Source organism: Punica granatum, chromosome 7 (genome assembly GCF_007655135.1).
Source record: "Punica granatum isolate Tunisia-2019 chromosome 7, ASM765513v2, whole genome shotgun sequence".
Taxonomy (NCBI): Eukaryota; Viridiplantae; Streptophyta; class Magnoliopsida; order Myrtales; family Lythraceae; genus Punica; species Punica granatum.
In genome coordinates, this window is record NC_045133.1 from 19,279,218 (window position 1) to 19,293,457 (window position 14,240).

Consider the following 14,240-nt stretch of genomic DNA (forward strand, 5'->3'; position numbering starts at 1 on the left):
AACAGATCAAAAAGTGCTGTACGTAGCTCTTAATTATATCTGATGTTCATTATAATTATGCGGCTAGTTAGCTATGGCAAGCTCCCTTGTCTCTATCATGTAATGGTGTAGGAATAAGAGAGAAAGAGGTTACCTCAGTAAACATCACATGTTATAGCTGCCAGGGGAAGCAGAATTGGAAAGTATGGTAGATATCCCTAAGCCTAACTGGTAGATTATGGAGGCATATACTGCGTGATTCAGACGGATGCCGTTCCGTGATTAATTAAGCCTCGATTCGTCAATCCTACTATGTATTGTGAGCTTCACTAGCTGATGGACGATGACCCTTTCAGCTAAGCGTCGTCCCATTGGAACCTAATTAAATAACTAACTAGCAAATGACTAGATGGATACAAACACAAACAAATGCTACAAAGAACTAGTTGCCGGTTCAAAAATTTTATTATGACTTTTTAATTCTCAAGGAAATTTTATTTCGTGAATAGAAAATTTTTTCATTTTTCAAAAAAATTTAACTTTTATTTACATTTTTAATATAATGACTAAATATCATAATTTTGTTAAAAATAAAATAATTAGAGTATACGGAGAGAATTTGAAAAGCTGAGAATAGTCAAAACGTAGCTCCCTCGTATTGCATAGCGTTTTTTTAATATGTATTTAATACAAATAATTGATCTAAATAACATCATATTGAAAAATATAATCTCAAAAATTGAATTTTATGAAAATAAATATTGTAAAATATGTAATTCGAAATTCTTATGTAACTAAGAAGAGTAAAATTGCAATGGGAAGCAGTAACTCAATTTTTGTGAGATTATTATTGTCAAGTAACATTACAAAAAATATTACATTTTAGAAAATATAAAATATTCACATAGTATGAATATGACATACACAAAGTAAAGGTATATTAGAGATAATTATCACGTAAAATATATAAGACTACACCGAAAGTAAGAGATAATGGATAGAGATAAGATGTAATAAATATATATATATATATACATATATATGAGTTGAAAAGTAGATGGTATAGAAAATGAATTTTAACATTTTATTTATAGAATGTTTAGACTAAAGTTGAATAAATATTTCACATCTCGAGAAAAAAAATTAAATAACGAGAAAACTTTAATTTTTCTAACGGGAAAGGTTTTCCTAAGGACGACCGAGGGATTTGCGAGGGATTGATTCCCTCGCAAAATTCCCTCGATAAACTCAATGGTAGTCTTTTTTTTTTATTGTCCTTTTCTCACAAAAAAGAATTATTTTTTTAGAAAAATTCTTTAGTATATCTCTAAGTTCAAATAACATAGACGAATATTTGAAATTCATTGATCCTTGGTATGTTAAGGATGTGGATCACGAGGGATAAAGACGCTAGTAATAGAGATCTGGAAAGTCGATTAATAAGGAGCGCTGGTCAGGGTTTATCTAATAGGCTATCATGGCGATTCCTCATTGCTGTCGTTAGATTATATGTATATGTGTGTGTGTATATATATATATTATATTGGTTTGCCATCAGGTAAGTTCGTCACGATCGACATCTGCTGTTGATGGAGTTCTTCATAGAGATACCGCTCTCGAGGCTCAAATGGCAAAATTGATACAAATAAAGATTCCGGCTACACGGTATGTTGAGTGTGTATATCATTGCACTCATAATATATACGACAAGTTGAAAAGATACGTATCATAAAATTTCAAACAATTAACGAAATTGCATTTAAAATCTTAGAAGGAGTGTAATTACTACGTGGAAGCACTTTATAAAAGATGATATAGTTTTCTTTGGTTACTATCGTACGTCAATATAGTTGCTGGCAGTTTAAGGAAGATCAATACAAAAAAAACAACCTCATAAAAGAAAATGTTACTCGACTTCAAAAGAGTCACGTGATCTTACTCGAAAAAAAAAATGATCACTAGTGTATAGAATGCCTGGTGCCACCACACAATAAGAATAGATATTGTAATTCCACACTTGAGACGTCAAATGAATCTTAAACTCATTATAAACACTTCCTGAACATGGCAACTTGACAACAGAGCGATGAATAGATTCAGCCAATCACTGATCAGGAGCAGCCCAAGAGAGTTTGTGGCCTAAAACCAAATTTTAATACGAGGCCTTTATAGTTTTATTCAATAAAATTAGTATGATTATTATTTAGAAATTATTGTTTAAACTTTTCAAAATGTAAAATTACAAATAAAATGTTTACATCGATTTGTTCGATAATGAACCTAGGAAATGAAATGACAAATACAAAAGGTGGTTCGTTTGTACAAAATAAATAAATAAACAATAACAAACTGATGGAGGGGAATATAAAATCGAAAGTTTCGGATTGATAGGAGAATAAAGAGGAGACCTGTCAAATGTCGAGCCGAGTTTGGGAGCTTTGTCGAGTCGAGCTGAAAGTAGCTTGAGAGTAGGCAGCTCGACAATAGGCTTTCTCGCTTACAACCTAGTTTGTTGTCGTGCTTTATTGACATTCATTCTGTAAAATTTCTGGTCATTGTGCAAAATTGGAACCCAAAAAATATCCAAATTAGAGGGTCTAAATGGGACAAGAGGAAAAACCAGTTTGCCCACTGACCTTAGGAGACGGCAACATTCGGAAAGGCGCGACCTTTCAGTTAGACCTTAGGGGTTGCCAACATTAGGGATAGCTAATGCTGGTTTTCGACGCGAGAGTTTATGTACGGGACCTTTGTATCAACTGCTAAGGTGCGACCCCTTTTGTCAGGTTGGTTTAGAGCTAGGAGGTCCGGAAAGGATGGATGGAAAGAGAAGGGGATGGACAATCTTCTTTGGATATATTCAATTATGTCTTGAATTGGATATGCTTGTGCTGTGAGCTTTTCGATGAGTTCCACCATGTCATTTCTATTACAGAACAAGTTTTTTGGTTTGACAATGTGAAATTGCCTGACATTCCAAAGACAAATTAATGTCTTTTGTGCTTCTGTGGATTGTCGATTGCGTATGTTACCTATTGAATACAGATACACTGCAACCTTCATTAGGGGTGAGATCCTCTTAAACTGCCACTGTCTTGTGAGAAAATGCTTTTCAAAGCCCAGAATCCATTTGTTTCTTTGTCCTCTTTCAAGTCATAAAATGAACAACATTTCATGAATCCCTGTTAAGTTTTGGTATCATCAAAAATGGTTTCATCATATGATAGTTATTGTAAGGCAAAAGACAAAGAATTAAGAAAAAGAAAAGAAAAGAAAGAATGCATCATTGTGAGATGTACGCAAAGAATGTATTTCTACAAGTATGGCATTAGCTGCAGCCGTCCTCACTGTTTTTGAACTTGTTTGTTCCATGAAATTATAGTTTTCGTGGTGCCTGCAATATCAACGTTGAGAATTTGCTTATGCCAAAAAAAAAGAAGAAAAAAGTAAATTTGAAAATTTACTCTAACTTTAACTCAACTCACTACATAACAAAAATCAACTCTTCAAAGTAAAAAAGGTAGACCCCATACATAAACTCACATACATTTCCATTATACTCAATTCAATTTTTAATACTAAATTCTCTCAAATATTCATTAATTTTTCACACTTTTTTTTATAATTCAACAATACAATCATTACAATCCAATTAAAATAAAAACTCAACTCAAGTCAACTCTAAAATCAAACACACTATACGGCTCCGTTTGGATTCAAAGTTAAAATTTCAAAATTTTAACTTTAACCTTAACTCAACACACTACACAATAAAAACACACATTTTCCAAATAAAAAATTTTTACTTTAACTTTAACTCAATACACTACATAACAAAAACACACATTTCTCAGGTCAAATTTATAATCTCATCTCATTTGTCCTTTTCCACAATCAAAATCACAGTTATTTTAACTCTGAAACCAAACGCACTGTATATTTTTCTAGACTTGTTTTTGGTTTATGTATTAATGGAAAAGATTTTTAATTTAGGGCCGGGCATGACACTACCATCGGAACCAAGAGGTTATATATGTTTGATTTTCATACTTGATTATCAATCATTTGGTTTTAATGAGAGGGAGGGAAAATGGAGAAAATGTAGCTTCAATAGGACGCCAGTAGGGACAAAATTGGGCTAAATGAAAACTTTAGGGGGGCAAATTTTGCAAGAAAAATAGCTTTAGTTCTAACAGGCGGAGGTTAGGGAGGGCTCCGCAAGGATAGGAATCCTTTTCCATTACCTAATAATCAGTCCAAAAGATAATTAACTTTCTGATTAATTGCTATGTTTCATAACCAATGATCTACACGTCAGGGCCAAAGGAATTGACCCCTATTGCTTCTTTATCTTTGTTTTGTTCAATATATAATTTCCCAAAATCTAGATTGGACTGGTCGGTCGAGCTGAACTGAAACTAGACTCTCAGTTAATCCCGTTCGAGGAGTCTCATTCCTTGCTTTCCATGTGACACTGCAAATCATGTTCTGTAAATAATCAATAATTTGGTCGAAACCCATGTAATACATAGAAATATAAGCTCAAATGCTTGAACAAATTCACTTCATCAGCTTGATGCATATAGATTGCAAGACAAAAGGAAAAAAAAGGTACTTCAAGTTCCTATCACGGTTTTCTCGTCTTGTTAAGAAGGATATATCTTCCATCAGTAAGTTCGAAAATTATAAATCAACATTCCAAAGTGCGCTGTCTCCTTCCCCACAAGAGCTGTGGATTGCCTGCATCCGTTCCACGGAGTTGCAGATACCACTGCACGACTGATCATAAGATGCCACGCACACATTTCCGGTATCTGCCTTCAGCGTGCAATCTACATACGAGAAGTACAACAATTCATTTGCCGCACAATGTTAGTTTGCTGTGATAACGGAGGACTTTGTATTCATCAGTTATTGTCTAGACAATACCTGGAGGAGTACCGCAACACATCAAGTGTTGGTCGACGTGCTCGACTTCCAACCCGATTAACCAAGCTCCTAAGGATACATCCTCATTTGCGTACCTGTGCAGTATCGGCCTGTAATGCCCACAAATTGAAACCAATATAATTGTCCATAAAAAGGAAAAGAGAGAGACCGGTAGCACAAAGATAAGCTTATTGTTTTGGGAGGGACTGACGAGTTGACGGAAATATAGGCAGCAAGGTCCCTGGATATGGCATAGAGTTGGCCAGAGGCATGCCGGAAGTATTTGTTCCCTTCTTCCCCGAACTTCCAGTACTCCGGCTCACGATACTTCACTCCCCTGCATGGTCATCATGAATCGTCCATTATTAGTGCTTCAATTCATCTTCCAAGCATGGATTATACATATGATGAAAAACTCACTTCTGAGTTAAAACTGGCCCGGATTTCATACAGCCGATGTATATCCTGGGCTTGGATCGGTATGAAGCTAGAGTATTTACTAGCGAACCTGTGAACAGAAACACTAACATAAATGTAAATATAGTTGCTATTTAGTTGCTATAATTGAGAATGAGAGGACAGGAGATGCAAAACCGACCCAAGTTCAAATGGATATCGTCATCCACCTTTACATAGAACTCGGCATCCCAAATGGAGAAGGCAGTTGAGAAGTAGATACGAGTTTTTGAGGAAAGCTGGTGGTAGCCCTCGATATGGTCGAGCCTGAGAAAGTCCCCATACATGGCCTCCTCTGCATCTATCGCCTTGTCCAGTACTCCCCCTTCTGTTGCGCTATGCCCAATCATGAACCTGATCACTATCCCCTTCTCTTTCTCCAACTTCTTCAGTTTCTCCCCTGTATTTTCGTCATGACACAGCAGTATAAATGACTCACCGTCGATGTTTGGACTATCATGAACGAAGACCTATATGAGTCAAAGTGGAAGGGGACAAAAGAATTTAGGACCTCTGGGCATCCATGTTTTGCGGAGAGAATCCCGCCGTTTCCTGCTGCTAAAAGCTGTATTAATTCCGATGACGACAAAGGCCTTGTACACACTGTGATTAGATTCCTTTTGACCGAAAGCAAGCTCATAGGATTGGCTCGTACGGGCAACTGCCAGCTCCTGTTCCAGTTTGGAGATTGTTTTGTCGAGAGACCTTGTTTTCGGGTTCCAATCCAGTTAACAAAGCAGGCGCTTTTGAGGTATTAACACCCAATAATAATGCAAGGAAAGAGCATAGCCAAGCTTACTTGATAGTTTGATGAGTTTTACTGACTTCTTCCATGACCCCTCCTTCAGCGAGTTTCTGCAAGTGGATAGAGCATGAATCTTGAAGGTGAACAAAAACTCGCAAAAAGAAAGAAAAAATCGTTTTGGCTAGGTGACCTATGGGCAGAATATCCTATATTTTCGGAACAGTGAAACTTACATGTCTGTGCTCACAATCTTTTGCTGCGATCTCTAGCTTGCTCATCTGATTAGCAGTCTCGAGCAGCTCCCTACTATTGCTCGGGGAAGGGTGATTCCATGTTTGGCTAGGAAAGAGCGACCCGGCAAAGAAGCTCGCAATGCATAGGACTAACATAATTCTCCCCGAAAGTGGCCTTCCACGCATCTTCCTGGACTCGTTTTCCAGTTGCCCTGGCCAAATTTTAACCATTGAAAATCTCACGAACAAACGGCCTGCTTGTTTCCTGATTCAAAAAGGGCACGAAAAATGTAGAGGATCAGCTCATGTATGTTAAAGCTGCTCATCGAGAACGGATACGTATTTATAGCAGGTGCTTTCTCTTGTTAGTACAGGAAGTTCGAGAGGTTGAATCATAACGTCACTATCCAAATTCTTTTTAAGGAAGATGTGGTTAACATCATTAATTTTCTAGCCCCCAAAAATCAAATCAGCAATCTCACGTTATGTGGGTAAAGCGATCGAAAGGGACAGATAGGGAAGATTATGATATCATGTTCTGTTTCCTTTTTTTCCATAATTTTGCTGATAAGCTAATTGGCTAGGAACATATATAACTGTATAGAATGACATATAAAGGTATGATCTCATGTTCCGTTTTCTTGTCCTTCCTTCCATTCGCCAAATAAAGATTTTAATATACCAAGTGTGGTGCTTTGCGTAACGAAAAAAGCAATGACAAGAAAAGAACTCGTGGACATTGATATTGGATATCGGTCATCACCTACCGAGCTTGAAGACGATGTAATCAGAGCTATTGCAAGTTGCAGCAACGTAAGAGAAACATAGCCCTACGAGACGATAGTTGAGAAACAATTAGGAAGATGAAGGTACAATCAGATACGTACGTGATGTGAACAGAGATTACCACCCCGGAACGCAAAGAGATCTGTCTTTGTTTCAAATTCTAGTATTGCTGATGCATGATTTTAGATGGAAGCACAGCTCCGTCGATAATGGTAGTTTGATCATGCAGTTTACGTGATTCAACAAACTGTCTTGTTATAACCACTAGCAATTCAATTGACAGGGCCGGAGCCTCGCTCTTCTTCTTTCTTTGGTGTCTTGTCATGTGCCATGCTCCCGTCAATGTACCGATCGACATGTGTGATGCATCTCTTAATTATATCTATAATACATGTACATGGGCAAGAGATTATGGAGATCACAGCACGTTTAATCAACATAACACATGTTATGGCTGGCAGGGGAAGAATTAATTACAATGGAGATAAACCTAACCTAACTTGTAGACTATGGTGATATTTAGGTATGCATGAGCCCAACATACGCATGCGCTTCTGTAATTAACTATGCCTCGTTTCGGCAATTGGAATTACTCACTAGCTGCTAGCATATATGTAAAAATATGCAACCCGATGGTTGCCGAAGAACCGGTAACATCTATGAGCAAGCCAGCATTTCATGTCCGGTTACCTTTACTTGGAAACTGAACATCTTTATCTAGCAAAGCTTTTTCATCTTCAAGTTTTCTAATACACATTTATTCCTCTCCCTCAATCCAAGCCCGTAAAGAGAAAATGTGGGGATTCTTTCTATGAGAAGGGGACTCTCGTCTAAAAAGAAGTTATATACATCCTTTGCAACCGAAAAAAAAAAAAGAAAAAAAGAAAAAAAAGAGAGGTTCTGGTTGATTCTGGTCAATAAAATTTCTTTGTACTAAGTCCACGAACCTTTCTTTTTAAGCAAATAAATAAATAAATAAATAAAAGAAAAGAAAAGAAAAGTTCCTTTCTGTCTTTTCTTGCTCTAACCCCTTGCCAAGTCCATAAAATTGCTGAAGCAACCGAAGGCCATTGAAGCCTGTGGAGGGCATAAACTATAGTGCAAATTAACCAGCTAGGGCAAGAAAAATCAATTAATCAAACAATTGACGTATTCGTCCTCTTTTTACAAAGGAAGTATCTATTAAGCAAACACGATATGTGCCTAATATTTCAAACAATTCATGGCTGGGATGGATTTAAGCCTAACAAAAGTCCACTAATTGCAACGCTGACGACTGCACAAATAGCTGATGGAATGATAAATGTGGAGTTAAGAATCAAGGTATCCCATTTTGGTAGCTAGTATTAGTATAGTTGAGGGCATGCAGTTCAAGGAAAATAGATACAAAAACTATTTAAAAATTAAAAAAAGATACTTAAAGTCAAGCAGTCCGAAATAAACTCATATTTTTTTTTTCTTTCATTATAAAAGAGAATCATGGATTTAGAAAGGAATATATTGAGGGAAGAAAAATATAAAGACACAAAAAAGTCTCATTGCTTTAAAAAACAAAAAAGAAAAGGAAAAACTCAAGATCTTTTGATGACAAGTTAGGTATTTTAATTGCACCAAGCTCTCTTTTTTTAATAAAATATTTTTTTATTATATACCTGTAACTCTTTACACAGGTCCTGCGAAGCTCTCGACACAGCTATAAGGACAACTGTAAATAATTTAACATTCCAAATAGAGTGAGAGCTCGAGAAATGGAGTTTTAATATAGTGACACTCGCTCTCGACTCAAGAGAAGAGGTTTTAGATTTGATTTCTCATCCGCTATCTCCTTATTTTTTTTCCTTCTTCTATTCGCTTCTAAACCTTGATGTTTCCTTCTGTTTTTTTTTTTTCCAAATAATTTTTTTGTTCATGCGCTATTTACTACGAAAAACAATAATTGGTTTCACCCACAAAGGGGGGAAAAACAAAAATTGGGGAAATAAAGTGAAAATTTTAAACGTAACAATTTCTGAAAGAAAAATGGGATCAATGACATCTTAATCATTGATTCCATGCTAATCTTGTGTTAATATTTACGCGAGATGCCTACTGAACTTCCATAGATATGGTCCCGTTATATAGAAGACTTTCTCTTTGATGCTGGAGGCTTAGCGGGGACCATTATATAGAAGACTTTCTCTTGACAATGGAGGCTCGGGGAGGGGGGGAAGGATTCGTCCAACCGACTTAGGTGTAGTAGGGGCTACGAAGGGAAGGTCCACAAAGGTAGGAATCTTTCGCATTGCCTAACTGGTTCACGGTTAAATTAACTTGCGACTTATTCCAATGGTTGATGATCAGTGACATTCAATGAAATCGATCCCCGGAGCTTCTGTGTCGCAATGGTTTTGTTCAATAGTTTTGAAATATACATTGTTGGCTTGTTCGGAGGAAGATCTATGTTGATCACCATTGATTCCGATCAGAGTTTAAGCCGATCGGAGTTTAAGTACGTCTCACGTCGATTCTGTTCAGAGTATCTCTAAACTTGTCAATCATCTTTCTTCACAGTGCACGGCTAATTGTTTAAATTTTAGACTATGCATCCCTCTCTCCTCATATTTATTAAATTAAATGAATATTTCTCAGTATATGTGGTCCTTTCTTCTACAGCTATAGTTTTTGTAACCTTGGGTAAGTTAGGTTAAATGGTTTTATGAACTAACTCAGTAACCCGTTTTGATCCATGGGATCCTCGGTTGAACCTATTAACTCATGCCTGACGAGTTGGAATCTAGTTTGGTTGTGAACATTACGGTGTTTTGTTCCATTTCAAAGTTAATTAGCAAATTGCAAGTACGGATACAGAAGTTTCCCAATTTTTCACAGTTCAGTTCTCAACAATAAATTCCTGAATCTCTATTCCGGTGTGGCGGGCTCCTCCCTGAACTCTCAACAAGATTTCGTCTCCAACCTTCAGCGAGGTCACGGGGATCACTGTTCCATGTGTTCCATTTCCTGTGAGACAGAGGCAGGCAGTTCTCAGAAGAAACTCACAAAGTAGTCAATGAAGAGAAATTTCAGAATTCCATGAAAACAGAAAGCTCGACTAGCACGGACCTTTGTCAGAGGGAGAGATTAAGGCAACGGTTTCTGCATTTTGCAGGAAAATGCTGTAAACAGTATGACTATCCGAGGAGTCAACCTGCAGGTCGCACACATTCCATATAGATTCTCAATGATGAGGAACGAAATGGCGAAATGAAATTTGACATTTCGTGTCAAATGATGCGGAGCTGATTGCACAGTTTTCCTACTTTTAGAAAAGATGGAAAACAAGGCAAAAACATTATACCATGCTCGAAATGCATTGTCAATGTCAATAGACCTTCCTACTGGTTCAATCTAATTTCTTTCTTCAGGCAGTACTAGCTAAAGCCTTTAAGAAACCAGTGAGTCAACATCAGCTCAATCCTCCCACAGTCCCAATGTTTTCCACCTATGTAATCAATTCCACGAGATGGCCCTTCCTTTTTTTAAGATAACTTGGAAATTTCCCCATCAAAGTTTCCACGAATGAAGAACACCCAAACCAGATTTTGTTTTCTAGAAACTAAGAACACGAGAAATCCCTTTAATTAACAGGTTATGGATATGTTTTTCGTTGAGTTGAGGAAGGGCAGCGATTGGGTATACATTATGACAAACCTTTGTCTCCACCAGTATTAATGGTCGAGTCTCAATCTTTACGCGTCCCACAATGGCTGTTCTTTGAAATCCTTCATGATCAACAACTAACACCTCTTTGCCCGTCTTTAGCTCGGAAAGATAGCAAGTTCTTCCTCCTGGGACAGCAACATAGGAATGCACTGGTCCCTAGACATAGGAATGTAAAGTTCTTCAATCTCCTATACATATAATCCACTGGGACACTAGACTGTTCTCCCCCAGAGAGAATCAATTTGAATCAGGAGTGGGGACTCCAACTTACGGCATTGACTCGGAATGGTCTGCTGGAGATGTAATTGGATTCCAAGCACTCAGAATGAACCAGGAAGAGTCCCCTTGCAAAAGATCCGACCTACTAAGAGAAGTAATTCATGTGAATGAAGGCTACACAAGATTATTGACTAACTAGTAGAACAGACAACCCAGAAACAATAAATTAAAAACCATACCAGAAGCCCTTCACCAGGTCTCATGAGACTGCAGAGATCTACACACACTCGATCACCCATCCCAGCTGTAGAAATCCGGATTATTGAAGCCTTGGTTAGGCTCAATCGGTTCCTCACTTCATCTCTTCTATCAAAATAGTCCTGATATAATATTTTTCAGCACGGGGTCGGAAGAAGCAAAACAAATCCCCATTTTCCAAGAAGCAATATCTTAAAAAAAAAAACAAATCACCTTTAGATCAACTACAAGCACAGGGTAGGAAGAAGCAAAACAAATCCCCATTTTCCAAGATGCAATATCTTTCCAAAAAAAATCACCTTCAGATCAATTACAGCCTCAGTGTCTTGAGCCTTTAAGACGACTCCACCAAGACCTTGCTCCAGGGCCTGAATACAAGGCAAATTATGAGGCTAACTCTAAAGCCAAGACTGAATAGTTGAGAATAAAACAAAGAGCAGAAATAAAAAACTATGCAACGTTTACGATTCTTAAACTTTATTTTCTTCTAGCTATTTCCATGTACATATATTGCTGAAATACTACCTCGAGGAAGGTTCGTGCTTCTGTTGGGGTTTTTGAAATGGCAAAAACAGTCTTCTGACTTCCTTGAAATGTTGCCACAATGTTTTCTGCTGGGATTACCTAAGAAACACCACAGAAGGCCAAAATCAGGGACCAACTAAAAAGCTTGCCTGCTAATTCAGAGTCTCAACTTGGACATTCCCACATGCATCTATTACAGGTGAGGTTAGTATTAACTACTGACTGTAAGATGAGAAAAGGTTCAAAACAAGATAACCTGGGGGATAAAATTCATACCTGCCAATCTAGCAAATCTAAGACAATATTTTGTGGCTGCCCATCCTCAGGGTGGAGCCTCTGTAATCCTTCCGCAGTTGAAACCTCAATAATTGTGGCAACTGTTTTCTCCTCTCCATCAACAAGAAGTCCATCTTTGATAAAAAGGGGTTGTATCATAGCAATCGCTGCACGAAGCATGAACCTTGTACAGAAACTTCAAGACACTTAAGCTGAAAGTACTCAAATTACCAAATACTTGACTAAAACATCAAATAAGCCTCAAAGCATCAACTTTAGATACAAACCAAGCGCAAAACGGACCTCTATACACATGAAAGTATAGGAACCCTTTAGAAATGATTAGATGATCCCCAATTCTACCCTCATCAACTACCGGGAAATTAGGAAACTCCCGTGTAGAACATGACGCAGCCACCAGAAACACTTGGTAGCCTCAACTGATCCAACAATAGATAACACCGGGCTTCCATCTGCAGCTACAAGCTTGAGCCTTTACATTGCGAAGCCCTTATATTGCTTCCGGGGCATATACTGCTAACAACCTAAGCTTCATATCATCAGCCAAAACGCGACACGATTTCTCACCCCCTCTCACCTAACTTCCAGTGTACTCTCGATCAAACTGGACTAAAGATAGCATACCATTTTCCGATGATTCCTCGTAAAAGAGCAACAGCCAAAAGAATCAAGACAAGACATGCTGGGTTTTGAATTTGATAAGCTTACATGACCAGTCATCTGCAAGTTCTGGGCGTGTAAACAAGAAAGTGTTCCATCCCCTCTCCACAGCAGCCGTCATCACCTGCTTGTTCTCTGTCCAAATCCAGACCCTCTTCTTTCCCTCGAACGTGTCCGGAGAAATGGACGCGTCCTTGGAGCACATTGTCGTAAAAGGGGACTTGGGCAACCGTGGACTGCTGCCGCTTGTACTGTCAGAAGAAACCCAGCGAAGTTCCGGGGACCTCAATCTGCATTTATTCCATTTCTCTGCATAGATGAGTAAGATTAAAGGAGAAAAATGGGTAGGCTATGGTTTGCTAAAGGGACAAACAGGGTGGAGTGAAAAGAACCTGTCTTGGGAGCCCGGCAGGGGAGGTGTCTGGAAATTGTGGCAGGAGAAGCACGAGGAGGTGACAACAGTGCAGGAGCAGCCATTGTTGCTCGTTGCAGAGAGAGAGAGAGAGCAGCTAGTGAAGAAGAGTGTGATGGGCTTTGGGCCCCGTTTGCAAATTGGGCTTTAATCTTTGTCAGTTGAAAGCCGGAAAAGAAGGGGAAACTAAATTACACAAAAAAAAAAAAAAAAAACTTGTTTGGTAGGAAAAAAAAAACCACAAATTTTCAAACCTCTTTTTAGTTTTTAGAGAGAACTACACTTGTAGTCTTTATAAGTTTACCCTTTCTGTATACCGCAAAAAAGAGATAGTTTACCCTTTTTATTCAAAAAATTCTTATAAATCTCATTTTGGCTAAATTAGTGCTATAATATTTAGTCTGTAGTGTAGTACACTTTCATTTAAACCGTGACTAAGCGTGAAGTCTTGCTAGAGCCCATCGCTGTGCCCATCGAAAGAGTCATCGGAATTTTCCGACGCCAAATTTCGTCAGATATCCAACACCCTATTCTGTCGAAAAGCTTTCCGACGGGCGGACCTTTTCTGTCGCAGTGCCTGTCGGAATTCCGTTGGAAATTTCCAATGCCAAATTTTGTTGGATTGGCCATCAAAAATCCAATGCCCTATTCCATCGGAAAGCTTTTCAATGGGCTTCCGCCTGTCGAAAAATCCATCAAAAAGCTTCCAATGCCCGGTTTTCAACATACTTATTTCCGTTGGAAATCCGTTCAAAAACTGCTTTCTCGACGATTTTTCGACGGATTGACCCGTTGGAATTGGCGTGAATTCTAGCAGTGATTGGAGTTGTTTCTTTAAATTAATATTATTTTAAGAAACATGCCATTGGTCTCACATGAAAATCATATAAACCGAAAAAGGGATCCTAGTTGGTCCCATTTATTGGAGTGGCGAGTTCCAATTTGTGACGTGGCGTTCATATGGTACTTAGTGGACTCCCGAAATTGAGATTTAGGAATCCCATTATTGAGATTTAGGAATCCCATTGAAGATGTTCTAAGT

At 38.1% G+C, this 14,240-nt stretch overlaps 2 protein-coding genes across 2 annotated transcripts; both read right to left on the reverse strand.

Moving 5' to 3' along the window:
- Nucleotides 1-4,375: 4,375 nt before the first annotated feature.
- On the reverse strand, nt 4,376-6,769 carry LOC116214770 (probable beta-1,3-galactosyltransferase 8). Its single transcript, XM_031550228.1, has 8 exons — nt 6,343-6,769; nt 6,164-6,219; nt 5,876-6,069; nt 5,507-5,764; nt 5,329-5,416; nt 5,120-5,245; nt 4,909-5,018; nt 4,376-4,811 (listed from the first exon to the last, which is right to left on the reverse strand). The coding sequence occupies exons 1-8, from the start codon at nt 6,571-6,573 to the stop codon at nt 4,663-4,665; spliced, it is 1,212 nt and encodes a 403-aa protein (XP_031406088.1). The 5' UTR covers nt 6,574-6,769; the 3' UTR covers nt 4,376-4,662.
- A 3,136-nt stretch (nt 6,770-9,905) lies between these two features.
- Nucleotides 9,906-13,315, reverse strand: LOC116212788 (3-dehydroquinate synthase homolog). The gene is made up of 10 exons (XM_031547484.1): nt 13,179-13,315; nt 12,835-13,095; nt 12,106-12,272; nt 11,830-11,928; nt 11,604-11,672; nt 11,286-11,426; nt 11,099-11,188; nt 10,816-10,983; nt 10,228-10,312; nt 9,906-10,125 (listed from the first exon to the last, which is right to left on the reverse strand). The coding sequence occupies exons 1-10, from the start codon at nt 13,261-13,263 to the stop codon at nt 9,998-10,000; spliced, it is 1,293 nt and encodes a 430-aa protein (XP_031403344.1). The 5' UTR covers nt 13,264-13,315; the 3' UTR covers nt 9,906-9,997.
- Nucleotides 13,316-14,240: the final 925 nt, after the last annotated feature.